Source organism: Salvia hispanica, chromosome 6 (genome assembly GCF_023119035.1).
Source record: "Salvia hispanica cultivar TCC Black 2014 chromosome 6, UniMelb_Shisp_WGS_1.0, whole genome shotgun sequence".
NCBI classification, from domain to species: domain Eukaryota; kingdom Viridiplantae; phylum Streptophyta; class Magnoliopsida; order Lamiales; family Lamiaceae; genus Salvia; species Salvia hispanica.
In genome coordinates this window covers 15106223-15121022 of record NC_062970.1, presented here as the reverse complement: position 1 = coordinate 15121022, position 14800 = coordinate 15106223, and the positions used below count along the sequence as shown (strand labels likewise).

General features: G+C 34.5%; 2 protein-coding genes across 4 annotated transcripts; one reads left to right on the top strand and one right to left on the bottom strand.

Annotated features, from left to right (window-relative positions):
* Positions 1-338: 338 nt before the first annotated feature.
* LOC125197485 (protein SODIUM POTASSIUM ROOT DEFECTIVE 2-like) lies at positions 339-4968 on the bottom strand. 3 transcript variants are annotated; one of them, XM_048096237.1, is made up of 5 exons: positions 4601-4968; positions 4447-4522; positions 1843-1934; positions 560-646; positions 339-475 (listed from the first exon to the last, which is right to left on the bottom strand). In XM_048096237.1, the coding sequence occupies exons 1-4, from the start codon at positions 4784-4786 to the stop codon at positions 620-622; spliced, it is 381 nt and encodes a 126-aa protein (XP_047952194.1). In that variant the 5' UTR covers positions 4787-4968; the 3' UTR covers positions 339-475; positions 560-619. The 3 variants fall into 3 exon arrangements, 2 of the variants coding, with proteins under 2 accessions (XP_047952194.1, XP_047952193.1); XR_007172075.1 differs by lacking the exons at positions 339-475; positions 560-646 and having other exon boundaries at positions 1718-1934; positions 4447-4527; XM_048096236.1 differs by lacking the exons at positions 339-475; positions 560-646 and having other exon boundaries at positions 1718-1934.
* Positions 4969-6317: 1349 nt separating this feature from the next.
* On the top strand, positions 6318-13018 carry LOC125191812 (protein RAE1-like). Its single transcript, XM_048089231.1, has 11 exons — positions 6318-6475; positions 6604-6690; positions 7118-7195; positions 7275-7468; positions 7747-7888; positions 8454-8534; positions 10234-10362; positions 11312-11389; positions 11483-11554; positions 12415-12495; positions 12592-13018. The coding sequence occupies exons 1-11, from the start codon at positions 6422-6424 to the stop codon at positions 12640-12642; spliced, it is 1047 nt and encodes a 348-aa protein (XP_047945188.1). The 5' UTR covers positions 6318-6421; the 3' UTR covers positions 12643-13018.
* The last annotated feature ends 1782 nt before the right edge of the window (positions 13019-14800 follow it).

The following is a 14800-nucleotide window of genomic DNA, read 5'->3' as shown; positions in this document are numbered from 1 at the left end:
ACCAGTAATGCTACATAATGCTAAAATGCATTACACAAATGATGCTATGTTGCATAACATTTCCCTAGCTAATTATTATATGTAAATAAGTAAAAGAGTAAAATTCAAAAACATTATGATATTTGGCTAATTTAGTTAAAAAATCATCCCCAATGATTTCTCATTTGAGATAATTTGAGAACAAATTTAAATTTCATAAATGCTGGGTTTTAAAATGGAAGGATAGACTAAAATTTCACAAAACTTAATGATTTTTTCATGCAATGTCTAACCTTATGTTTTGAGAATGGGATAAACAACAAGGTAAAATTTAGAATTCATTTAGGTTAAAACGTTTGCATTCATCTTCTCCTTCAACCTCTTATGTCTACCTCCATCATTCTCAGGCACACTTCCATCTTCTCTTGTCATTGTCTACTGCACTTTCCTTGTCCTACGCTGACGCCATCGACTCCATCGGCTGGTTTACCTCCATCTACATGTAGGAATTTGAAATAAAAATCAACTACAAACCTATACTGCAAATTTAAGAAAAAATAAATAGAAGGCTTAATCTCACTGGAAAACGTGTTTTCGATTGCCCTTCGAGATGCTCTTAGCCATTGGAAATAATCACTTATCACGGCTTTTCGTCAGTTGCCTCCATCTACATGCAAGAATTTGAAATAAAAATCAACTGTAGACCAATATTGCAATTTAAAAAAATATTTACAGATGAAGACTTTAGCTCACCGGAAAATACATTTTTGGCCTTTTCTAAATCGCTGGAAACTTGAAACTTATTAATCGTTGCCAATCGCCACCATATCTTATTATCTCATTCCCCCTACCCATATACTCTATCCCTGTAGGCACCACACGTATACCAAGCACAAATAGAATGTCATAATGGTATTGGTATTTATAGAAAATGTTGTAGCTTTTGGCATTCTTCATTTTTCTTTGGTCAATATCATTTTGTTCTAAATTAAATTAATGATTCATTATTTTTTTAACCTCTCAAATTATGATACTCATATAACCGCAAAATTTAAAAGTGCATAATACAAAACCGTTTTAACCAATTATGCAAAAACCTTTTGACTAATAAACCAATTATGCATAGCAATTTATTGTTGGTAACTGTCAATTTAGTGGAAGCCGTTATATATGTATATCCAGGAATATGATCAAATAAAAACTCTAAATATTGTACAAACTCAAAATTATAATCTGGACCATTGAAAAATGTCAACAGATCACAAAAGAAACATCAACAGAAAAATGTCAACAGAATTTCAACGGCAGTCATATTGAAACAGTGTTGAAGCTATATTGAGAAGTTTTGAGTTTGTACAATATATAAATTTGCATTTTATCACTATCATGTATATCCATAATGTTTATAATTCAGTTTACCAGAGCTACGTCTCAATTTCAATTTTCATTATTATTGGTTGGATTTGGAGGGGATATTTCTATAAATCTACAAATTAATTGGTAACCGTTACGAAAGCAAAATAGTGGGAAGATTTTGTAATGTATTATAACTATTATATTTAATCCAAAACTTGTAAATATTTAAATTTATACTCAGTGTTCATAAATATTTAAATTAAGACCAAAACTCGCCGTACATTTTAGATTCGAATAATCCATCGGTTATTGCCTGAGTATTTTAAGTTAACACAATCAACATATTCAAATTTCCAAACCAAACATTATGCAGTCTATGTCATATATAAATATAAATACTATCACATATCAACGTGCGTTAATCAAAACTAATTAATCCCACGAGTGGATAAGATAAAAGAAACTTAATAACTTAATCTAACCGGACCAAAATTCTGCCCTTTTCACCTTTGATATGCTCTCAAGCACACTGGATGGAGACACGTGTCCAGCCACTTTTACCATCTTGCTCTCTAGGTCAATGCTGAATGACGTCACACCTTCAATATTTCGACAAACAACTTATTGGAGTATATTCGTTAACTATTTTAAATTCATACAATCAAGATAACCCTAGTTTTATAAGATAAATTTGAAAGAGGAAATCAATACTAAATTAGTAAGTAGTACTCCTTCGGTCCCAACTTAAGAGTCATGTTTTGCCATTTTCATTCGTCCCAACATAATAGTTATATTTCACTTTTATCATAAATGGTAAGTAATCTCCACATTCCACTAATTTATTTCACTTATATTTTATTATAAAAGTGATATATATAAGTAGGACCAATATTACACTAACTTATTGAACTCACTTTTCTTTACATTTCTTAAAACCCATGCCCTAACTAATTAAGACTTTTAGCTGGAACGAAGGGAATATTAGTTTTATGTGTTATTGACGTACCTATATTATTTTGTAGAACGATATATTCAATCACATTTTTTTATTTAAAAAATGAGTAGTAATAGATATTTTCTTATTTTATTAAAAAAATGAAAACAATAAAACATTAGTAATAAAAACTGCCAATCAAACCCACTCACCTATCTCATGAATTTCTTTTACTCCCTCCGTCCCTGAAAATTTGTCATCTATTTCCTTTTTCGTCCGTCCCTAAAACTGTTACCTTTCACTTTTATTATTTTTGGTAGTGGACCATATATTCCACTAACTCATTCTCACTCACATTTTGTTATAAAACTAATATATAAATATAGGACTCATGTACCACCAACTTTTTCAACCCACTTTCTATTACATGTTTTAAAACCAGTGCCGGATCAAATAGTGATAAATTATGGGGGACGGAGGAAGTACTATTTTCTATCGTTCTACTTGTATCAAGTTCCAGGTCAGCTCAGATTCATATCAAATATATACATTTAGGTTTAGAACAGCCCACTTAATAATTTGGTTGAGTTGGGTTACACTAAGTTTGAGTTTTGAAAATATTTTTATATAGGTTGATATTAGGAAAAAAAAAAAAAACAAATTGACTTTTGTAACACAATCATTAAGTGCTTAGTCAAAGTAAGCTTTATGGTTGATGGGATAAATTTCATTTTTTAAAGAAAATGGTTTACTAGAGCTAATTATTCAATTGGAATTCTGTGGGCGAGTCAGACCTAAAGTGGGCTTCTATTGGGCCTATGGGCTTACAAATAAGCCTAATTGGTGTATGCTATAAGCAATGAGTCCACTTAAGTTCGTTTCATTTCGTTATGGGCTGGTCGTGGCCGGTAGAGCCGACTCAGTTGACAAGTCTATCTATCACATAATCTCTCTCTTTCTAGTCACTTTCGGCCAACCCCTTTTTAAATTGGGTTATGGTGGGTCCCTGGTTGGTCCGACACCAGACTTGGACCTAAGCTCGAGGTCATCCTAGATTTAATAAATAGCCCAATTAAAGCTCGCTACAACATATGAGCTATCCCAAGATTGCTTCATTTCTCTAGTGGGTTAGTCTTAGGCCATCCGACCTATTTGACAAGTTTATGCATAACCATAATCTCGCTCTTTCTCATCGCTTTCGGCCACCCCCTTCTTCACCTACCTCTCACTGGTTCTAGCCAAACTCCTTATTTTCCGGCATGCACTCACCGCTTCTTAATTTGTTTTTCTCACCAAAATTTCCCTAGCTCATTATAATTTTTTTAATCACCCACCTATTTCCTTGGCATATGCCGCTAGGAGTGGACACATAATTTTGTTGTTAGGAGCTAAAATTCAATTCAAAATTTTGGAAAAATAATTATCCCATGTTTTATTGTGGTAATAAGGGCTTTTGGACAACTATTAGCACAAAATACCAAAAATTCTACACAATTATATACATAAAAATATAAAAATTTAATTAAGTAGGGGCTTAAGCCCATTATTAACACCATGTACTTCTGCCATTTATGCAGCAACGAAAGTCGCTACATATGAATATTGTTTGATTACGCGGCTTAAATTGACTTGAGAAAATGAATTGGTTCAAGATTATCTCAGATAACTTTGTTACTCATAATTAAGGTAAAACCAAAACTTAAAAATAAGCTTACGTAATAGTATTAATATGAATTAAATATCAGGCTGGATCTAATCTACTCAACCAAATAACATTTAAATCCTAGTAAGTAAATTAACCAACTGAACACCCCAAATAGTTGTTATCTGAATCCCGTGAATAGTTAGTTACTAAAAATGAATATAAACTGAATACACCACCAACTTTTGAATGCATTGCTGTATTATTTTCAGAAAATTTTGTGCTGGCGCTCATCATACACTTTACTACACTCTGCACTCATAATCACATTTTACCTAATAACTAAATCGGTCAGCAATTTTAAAAAAATACCACTTGTTGTTAGAACGTAATAAGTTATTTTTCATCCCAAATTTTAATAGTAATATAAGGATGTTTAAAATTTTAAACCTAACATTTTCAATGTGTAATAACTTAAAACACAATTATGTTAACAAAATGGTGAGAGAGAGAGGTATGAATCGTATGATACTACCTTGCATTTTGGATAGATGTTTGTGGAGTTTAGCAGCACAACCTTGGCAGTGAATGGAGACTCTCAGGACAACCACCTGTCCTAAAATTAAAAATTAAAACAACTATGTGGTATAGTATATAGTATGTAATAAGTTATGATTAAAAAGAAGAACCTGAAAAAGATGATGAGATATTGGCGGTTGTTTGATGTTTTTGGCGTGGTGATGATGATGGCGATGGCGATGGTGATGGCGATGCTCCCCTAACCTAACGTACTTGTTCATTCTCTCCGGCGCCGCCACTGAGCGCTGCTCATGGCTCAAGCACACAGCTGTTGACTGGCAAATCAGACCCTTCATTCTCTGAGTACTCTCTCCTCCTCTGGGCTTTGGATGATAATGTTGCAGATAAAAAGAAAGGCGAGGCGGTTGGAATTCAATATTCCAGCTTTATTAATTACGAATTGGTGGAAGTGGTCTTCAATATTGTGCAGATATAGAGTTTATACTTGATATACTAGTGTATTGCCCATCAGTTTCTGATGGACTATAGTAAATGGGAGATTTGTCTCATGCTTTATTAACCTATTTAAAGCACAGCGTGGAGTTTTGGGCCAGCGAGGACAGAGCAGTGGCGTTGCAGGCCCATGGACCGCTGATCAGGTCCACAGAGCGGTCAGGCCGCGCGGCCCTGTCCACACACCGTCGTAAAATTTTGATATATATTTTTTAATTTTCTATCTTTTATTTTCTTATTTTTTAATTCCATGTTAAATATGTTATACTACTCCTTATTTACATGTTATACTGTTACTCCATCCGTCCACGAAAAATAGACAAGTTTTGTCATTTTGGTCCGTCTATGAAAAATAAAAATAGATAAAGTTCTAAAAGGAAAATTTTCAACCAATACTAACCCTACATATCATTCTAAATGTAGACCTCACAATCAACTAACACTCATTCCACTACCTTTTTCCTCCATCTCTTATACTTTTTCCTATCTCTCTTATTTTACCAATTATACATTAAAATTCGTATCATTCACAATCTTGTCTATTTCTTGTGGACAGAGGGAGTACTTATTTAGACGGATTAGTCGTACTTTTAAGAGGATCACCAAAATAGTGATGTAAAATAAGGAGATATCAGTTCCATACTAATTACTTTACTTAATTTTGTGTTCGTTCTTTTGCATTTATTATTATTTCCGTCTAGCAATATGTGTTTTATTTTGACTCATAGAATTTTAAGAAATGTGAAGGAATATATGCAAAAGCTAAAACTAGCTGAATATAGATTCCAATTTTATGGAATATTAATTTTATAAAAAATGAAGTATGAACTTTATTGATTAAATAAAAAAGTAAATGTGGTATTGTAAGGGTGGAAAGATCAAAATGAAAAAAATAAAACTCGGACTTAGAGAATATTATGCATTAGCAACTTATATGTGTGACATAAATTGTTTTTGAGAGCGACGATGGAAAAGTTTATATAAATAGGGCATGGCGTATTTTCCATGGAAATGCTTTGTTTTAAGTTTTAACAATAAGCAAGATCAAATCAATGGATCAAATTTATACATAAAGTTAAATAATAATCTATAGCATAATTTATTCCTTATATAGAGTGCAGTGTGCATGCGTGCTGGCTTAATTATAGTATATCTAGCTAGTGCTGAGATTAATTAATGAGACATTGAATATGGTGATTCAACCCGCGAAGTAGGCCGACGAACATAATGTAAATCAATGTGGCTACTATACAAATGATGCAGAATTAAATGAACGCTGTTGAAGAGTAATGGAATGTCTTTCTTCAATTAAATACGTACTAATTCACATTAGTTATTTACTGTATACTCCTAATATTAACCATAGTTGTTTACAGTGGTCGATATGCTCTCTTTCTCAGGCGTCAGTTGCTAGCTCTACAATCAGTTAATTTGCCTGTCTAATTTGCTGAAGAGCTTTAAGAATTAGGGTTTAAAATATGGCTACATTCGGCGCTTCAACTACTAATGTCAATCCTAATCGTTCAGCTGAGGTAATCTAGTGGCTTCTTCCTCAATTCCCCTTTTCAAATATTTTGAGCAATTTCCACGAAATTATTCTCTGCACAAAAATGAAGCGCGTTTTGGTGTTTTACCTTTTTTTTTTTGAATTTTCTGAAAGGTGGCGTCACCTCCAAGCGATTCAGTTTCGAGCCTGTGTTTTAGTTCCAAGGCCAATCACTTGATCGCTACGTCGTGGGATAATCAGGTATGGCCTTGTTCCTCGTTTTGGTCTGTTTAAGTGTGTTATTTTGTGCGTGGGCTGCTTAATGAATCGACACGGTCCCCTGTTAAGTGACATTTGTTGTGATATTATTATTTCGTCCTATGTCAATGATGCAGAAATCGTGCCATTATCAGGTTTTGTCATGTTAGTTTGTTGTAATTGAAGCTGAATGCGTCAAGACTACTACATTAGATACCTGCAGGTGGTAGTTTGTTGACAAATTGTTAGCATTTTTAACTGCAGCTAACGAGTTTCTTCTTCGTGTGAACCTCTTTCGTTGTGATTGTTCACGATGGTGCCTTTTTAAATCAGACTTACGGCAGAGCTTATGAAACATATTGTTGTGATTTAATTTTCTCCTTCATTTTGGACAAGCAAGTCGGTTCATTATATGCCTATACTTACTTAGGTACGATGTTGGGAGGTGATGATACAAGGAACCAATATCACCACTGTTCCTAAGGCTTCGATATCACATGATCAACCGGTATATATCATCTAATTTTTTATAATGTACTATGCTTGGTGTGATCTTATCCTCGTTATTTACTTTGTAATTTTGGCAGGTCTTGTGCTCAGCTTGGAAGGATGATGGAACAACTGTATTTTCTGGTGGCTGTGACAAACAAGTCAAGATGTGGCCATTATTATCTGGTGGACAACCTGTAACTGTAGCCATGCATGATGCTCCTATTAAAGAGCTTGCTTGGATCCCAGAAATGAGTCTCCTAGTCACAGGAAGCTGGGATAAGACACTTAGGTAGTTCATTGGTGTCTTCATAGTTTGTATGTAAGCTAGAAACATTTAAGTTTCTCTTACAAATGGATGTGCATGCTAGTTTATATGGATCTCTAAACCATTAAATGGCATGTCAGTACATACTGTTCTAATCATAAGATATGCTATCTTACATGTTTGAAGATGTTCCCTCCAATCTCCATGCATGTTTGGTGCTAAGGATAAATCTTGAAGTAAGACCAGATTTGCAGCAAACAGGATGCATTCATTGTATTTGATAAGATGCAACTAATTATCAGGTATTGGGATCTGAGACAGCAGAATCCAACTTGGGTGCAGCAGCTCCCTGAGCGGTGCTATGCGCTTACTGTTAAACATCCTCTTATGGTTGTTGGCACTGCAGATAGAAATCTTGTAGTTTTCAACCTGCAGAACCCTCAGGTGTACTTCTAAACTATGTTACTTTCACTTTTTTTCTGCTTTGTGAGATGAAGGTTTAACTCACTCTATTGCTATCTGTTATAAAAATTGTAAAAATTATCAAATCTAAATTAGTAAATTTACATCTGCTTTTAGATTTTGTTTTATTTCTGGACAGACTCAGTTTTTCTATTAATGATGAGATGCTTATTAAATTTGAATGGCTTCGTATTATCCACATAATTTCTGGTTTCCTATTCTAGCAAGGGTTAAATAAACTTCTATATGACCATGCAACTAGAAAAGTTTTGTGATCATATAAAAAATGAAGCTCTAAGGTGTGTCAATTGGTATTATTCAACACCATCACTCTCTCTCTCTCCCTTCTTCTTCCTCTTGTTATACTTACTTTAATCAGCTATTCATCAAGATGGTTTTATAGATTATAAAACACTTTATGGGTAAACCATTACCCCCTTTTTCCTGCGCTTTAGCACCTATCATTCATTTAGAATTGATAAGATTTTCTATGAAATTTATGAGGCAACGAATTCTGCATATATGAACTGTTCTTTGGATATGGCAGACAGAGTTCAAGAGAGTCGTGTCACCATTGAAGTACCAGACTAGGTGTTTAGCTGCATTCCCAGATCAGCAAGGCTTCTTAGTAAGTTTCCATATTCTGAAACTTGTTATGAAAATAATTAGTACTCCCTCCGTTCCATAGTAATGGAGGCGTTTCTTTTCGGCACGGAGATTAAGAAAAATTATGTTAGGTGAGTTAAATAAAGTGAGAATAAAGTGGAAAATGAAAAAGGTAGAGGGATGAAGAGAGAAAAAAGTAAGAGAGTAAAGTAGGTGTGGAAAAATGTGTTGACTTTTACTAAAAAGGGAAATGACTCTATTACTATGGAACGTACTAAAATGGCAAAATGACTCTATTACTATGGAACGGAGGGAGTACTACTATTTACCTAAGTATCTATTTACTAGCTCTCATACAGCTAGCTCAGGTTGGACTTGCCAACATACCACCTATTACGTAACAATAACTTTGATTTTTAACCCCTCTGCTGGGGCTTGTGTTCCATTTTATGTAATTATTGGTCGACAGCATCCAGCTCTCTTAGAGATTGAATGAAACCATCTCCAACAAATTTTAATAATGAACTCAGTAATATTTCCATCTGCACTTATTCGGATCTCTCCTCTAGTCCTCTTTCATCTAATCATAGGAGTATGGAATGGTTGACGGAAATTACTTTGTGTTCCAATGTGTTTGATAACACTATTATGCGCCGTCTGGAAATATTTTTATGAGAAACTCATATGTAGTTGCTTGTCTCGTACGGATTCGCCTTGAAGCTTGTCTCTTCTCATCTGTTGTATCCAGGGTGCTTTGATACCTCTCCTGTTCTTTCTGTCCCCTGCTTGTTCTTCATCTATCTCACCTTTGTTAAAAATCAAGAACTGCACATGAAGTGTCTGTTTTGCTTGTGAAAGTTGGCAACAAAGGAGGAGTGTATATTCTTATTGGCTGGATGGAGCAGTTGTAATACTTGGGTGGAACCTAAACTTCCATGATTCTGTTCTCTGCCGGAGGAATTAATGTGTAAAAGACGATGATAAAAAATATGACAAATCAATCTCCTTATAGACATTTTATTTCTAAAATGTACTATACATAGTAATATTTTCCAAATATTTGCCAAGGGCTTCCATGATTCTGGTTCACATCCAGGAACAATGGTCTAAAATACATGAAGGAGAACAATGCCTTTTAGTTATTTTGTTTCTTAAAAAAATGCTTTGGATTATATATGCAATTCTTGACATTATATATTGCCTAGACTTGGACCAGATCAATCTTTTCTAGTTTTGCTCATGGATTTTTCACTTCTCATCATTTCTCTGAAGTGTTCTCAACATTTATTAATGAAGTTCTCTAAATATTAGTACATAAGCTGTGCATTATATTGATGTGGAAGAAGTAAAACAACTGATATTTTGGCTAAAGTTATACTCCCTCCGTTCCTTATTAATAGAGGCGCTTCTTTTCGACACGAAGATTAAGAATGATGTGTTAAGTGGATACTGGATAGTGAATAAAGTAACAGAGATAAAGAGAGAAAAAAGTAAGAGCGAATGTTACTTTTTGCCAAAAATAGAAATGACTCAATATCATGGAACTTCTCACAACAGAAAAATGACTCAATTAACATGGAATGGAGGGAGTATGTTATTGCAAAACCTGCCTTTGGTGCATGTACGTTAAGTTCAATGGAAGGATCCATCCTGCGATTGGCATTTTGATCTCCACACGTCTGACCTTCAGTTTCACTTAGCCAAATTGATTTCTGTTGCAGGTTGGTTCCATTGAAGGAAGAGTTGGGGTACACCACCTTGATGATGCACAATCAAGTAAAAATTTTACTTTTAAATGTCACAGAGATGGCAATGACATTTACTCTGTCAACTCACTGAATTTTCATCCCGTAAGCTATTGTACTTAGATGTCCATTGAACTTGATGTTATTCCATTCCCCTCTCTATTGTCTTCTTTTGCTTCTTCATGTCTGACAATTGCATGAATTAAGTATTTCTAGTTGGACTACTGATGACACTTTTTTTTTTCTGATTATATATTTCACCTATGTCACCACCTGTTAACTTATATCAGTAAAATAAAACCATATTGGGACGTTTCATCAGCCATTTCCTGCAGTATATTGTGTGAGGCAGATAGCAGACATGCATCTTGTATCTTGTTTGATCATTCAAACAGTCATCAAAATGATGCAAAAAAGATTTATTCGCAACAAGAACTGTTATTTTTCATTTTTGCATTCATCCCAAGTAATTTTTGTCTTGGTGTCATTGGCTAAGTAACTAATGCTGCCTCTTGAGGGCACTGGAATCATGCAATCTGCAATTGGGTCTAGTTTAATTGGAATTTTGAGGCCCATTGACTCATCACTTGAAGATTTGGGTTGCATTAATTAGTGGCAATTGGCTATAAATGTTTTTGAATTTGTCTATAGACACTTGAGTTATGACAACCAAATATTTGAAGCTTTGCATGACCTCACTATTTTGGCCGATTTTTAAATGTTGTCAATTTCACCGCATGTAAGCAATTTATTTTGCTATATAATGTAGAAGTATAATTATGATGGGTATGATTGGATAAAGGTTGTGTGTTATAGAACAAAATCTCTTAATTTTGAACATATTAGTAAATGTCCAAAAATGCAACCATATGCTAGAAATGGTTGATTTTATCAACCTCCAATGAATTGGCTAAAACATTAAATTTGTGTAAACTCTTGAATTTGTTTGCTGTTAGGCTCTCTATAATGTCATAGTTAGAAGGTAGGTTGTTCTGATGTCTCTCTGTTCTAGAAGTTATATTTTTAAATGGTTCTACTTTTTGCCACTCCATAGGTACACCAGACATTTGCCACTGCTGGATCTGATGGTGCCTTTAACTTTTGGGACAAAGATAGCAAACAGAGGCTTAAGGTATTGCAGATTTCTGCTCAACTTATCATTTTGCCTGCATATTATAATTAAGGATCCATCTGAATACCATTAATTATTTTGTTAACTATTTAGGCTATGCTGAGGTGCAGTCAGCCAATACCTTGTAGCACATTCAACCACGATGGGTCGATATATGCATACTCGGTACACTTTTGCTGCCTTTTCAGTTACATTTTGAGTTTATCCATGAATATACTTGCATTGATAAGAAGAAGAGCACTCTGTGGGATCTCTTATCGATTTCTGTACCTCAATGAGTTGATTAACAATGAACATAGAATAGATAACTACCCCTCTCATAATAAAAACTTATTACACTTGGTTCTGTATATCTAACTTGGTACTCCCTCTGTCCGCGAATAGGAGTTCCGTTTTTCCATTTAGTCCGTCCGCGAATAGGAGTCCTGGTTCACTTTTACCATAAATGGTAATAGGTTCCCACCTTCCACTAACTCATTCCACTCACATTTTATTTAAAACTAATATATACAAGTGGGACCCCCTATTCCACTAACTTTTTTCCGCCCACTTTTCTCAACATTTCTTAAAACCCGTGCCGTCCATAAATGGGACTCCTAATGGTGGACGGAGGGAGTAACATTCATTACACAAATCTTTCTTGTGAATTTTTTTCAAAAACTCTAAGCAGAAATTACAAAGAAAAATTATTTATGACCATTTTTCTCATGGGTACCTAGGTAGTGTTCTGTTTTTTTTATGTTTATATAGTTGAAGGGTAACCTTAATGAAATTTATTACTCAAAAGAAGTAATGGATTATCAAATTCAAATTCCATTGCTATTTCCTGGTTGAGACAGTTTTTTTAGATATTCAAATTGAGCACTTAGTCTAAAGTCACTAGACTCAGCTTTAGTTTATCCAGTAACAATTTAAGCGCCCTTCTCTGATCTAAGTATCTTTTTCTTCTCGTTTACTCTTTATCTTAAATCTCAGATATTTCCAATCTTCTCCCTCTTAATGCTTTTCTACTCTCTGAAATGAAGGTTTGTTACGACTGGAGCAAAGGTGCTGAAAATCACAATCCGTCAACAGCAAAAACCCATATCTACCTACATCAGCCCCAGGTGCAGTTTCATAATTTCAAAATTATTTTGGTTTCTGTTTTCTCTCATCTCATGAGTTTAGTGCTTGTAAAATGAACGTTCTATCCTTCGTCGCAGGAGGCTGAGGTCAAGGGCAAACCACGGGCTGGAACAAGCGGTCGGAAGTGAAGTTTCTTCCTATTCTAGAGGAAGAGGAATGGCAAAATCTGTACATGACCATTTCGCTACGAGATTTCTCTTCAAATACTCAAGTCACAATTGTTGTATCGAAGTCATCTACATTATGCTGAACTATTTTGTCATTCATTCTGATAATGTTGGTTTTAGCATGTTTTTTGTCTCTACGTACCAGACTAGCCCCAAACAGCCTACAAAATCTTGAAAAATAGGGAAATCTTTTTAGATCTGAAATTACTTCTCCGTCTATCATTACAAACAACTCTACCAGTATTGGTTTTAGTCGATGTCTCTTTTTATATTACCATATGTATATAAGGTTGTGAATAATCTACTGCTTTATTTATTTATTCCTTATTTCAGGATAGTTTTTATCGATTTTTATTTATTTATTTATTTATTCATTGATATATCGAACCAGTTAATCATTGCAAGCTTTAGTAATTCGACAATTGAATCGATGCTAATATCGATCCAATATCTAGTAACATGTTCACATTCATGCTACTTGTAGAGTCTTCTTATACTGTCATTATGCTACTAGTCATGTAAGGTTTACACGAGGTTCATACTCAGCAAAAATAGACATCATCCAAAATTTTTGGGCTGTGTTCATACATCAACACTTTATTACTGCTTCTATTATTACAAATAGCAGGCACGAGTTCCTCTACAATTACAAATAGTAGGCACGCAGAGATAAACGCAAAATAGTCCCAAGGTTTGACACTCACTACATCTTAAGCACTTACTCTCTTTGTCCTTTAAAGCAAAACCTTTTGATCTCTCTCATTAGTTCTTGGCTTGCTTCAAATGAGAAGCTCAACTCTTTTATTTATAATGAATCAAAATTCTGAAAATAAGGTTGTACGTTAAATTTGATTTTGTTTCTACAAATTAAAGACTCTTTCTCAAGTTGATCAATTTAGATTATTCTTCTCTAAATTGAACTCTTCAATTAAGTGGTTAGACTTGTTTTTTATCACATATTGGTTGAATGAAGTACTATGTTATATCTATATTCCGCTATTTTGGTATTTTGACCATTCTGTTGGGATCTTGAAGAAATTAGGCTCGAAATTGGTACAATACACAAAATGCAAAAGTTGGGGTCCAAATTGAGATGAAGCCAACCAGTGACCCGCTAAGTTTGCTAGCAACCCGATGGGAGTGCTCATGAAGAAATTAAGAAAGTCAACGACCCGATGACTTGACAAAGGTGTCAACCTTGCGACCCACTGGAAGGAAGCCGATGATCACCCAACAACCCGCTGACTTTGCACTGTAGCCAAAGCGAGCTGCTAGGATATGTCTGAGACCAGAGTGCCCAGCAACCCGCTGGAGTGTTAGGCTGTGCATAAACCCTAGATTTCTTTTCTTTTCAAGCCCAATCTCTTCCTCTCTATCTAACTTATCGCATTTGTATACATAGCGCTTTTCAATATGTAACTTATGATATCGAACTTCATTAATTGTGTACACAAACATTTAATACTCCCTCCGTCCCATAATAGATGTCATGTCCCACAAAAAATGTCACATTTCCTCTTTTGAAAAAAGTTCCTTCTCACACATCAATTATAAAATTATATTTTTTCTCACCACTTAACACAAAATAATATCTCCTAAAATTTCGTGCCATGGGTGTGTGACATCTACTATGGGACGGAGGGAGTACCAGATTTATTATTGTATCCGTTTTGTTATAAGATCAATAATTAGTAGGTATTCGGCTAATCTTTAAAGCATTCTTTGCATAACTCGAACCAACGACACTGTAAGAAAGCCTCGTACTTTAATTTAACAACTAATCCCACAAAGGTTTATAGAAAATAACAAGACATCATTTGGATAATACTACGACAACAAACTCGCGAAATAGTGCGGAATTAGCAACGGATAAAAATCCGACACTATTAGTAGCGGAATCAGTAACGGAACGTGCGTTGCGAACTTTAGTAAGGGAATTAGTAGCGGAAATTCATTAATCTTTGGCGACATAATAGCGCACTATATATAGTGTCGAGATTAGTAACGGCTGTTGTCAGCCACTATTTAGCAACACCCAAATCCGCTGCTATTAATTATTTATTTATTTTAAATATTCAAAATTATAATAATAAATACTTTTAGCAACGGATCATGTCAG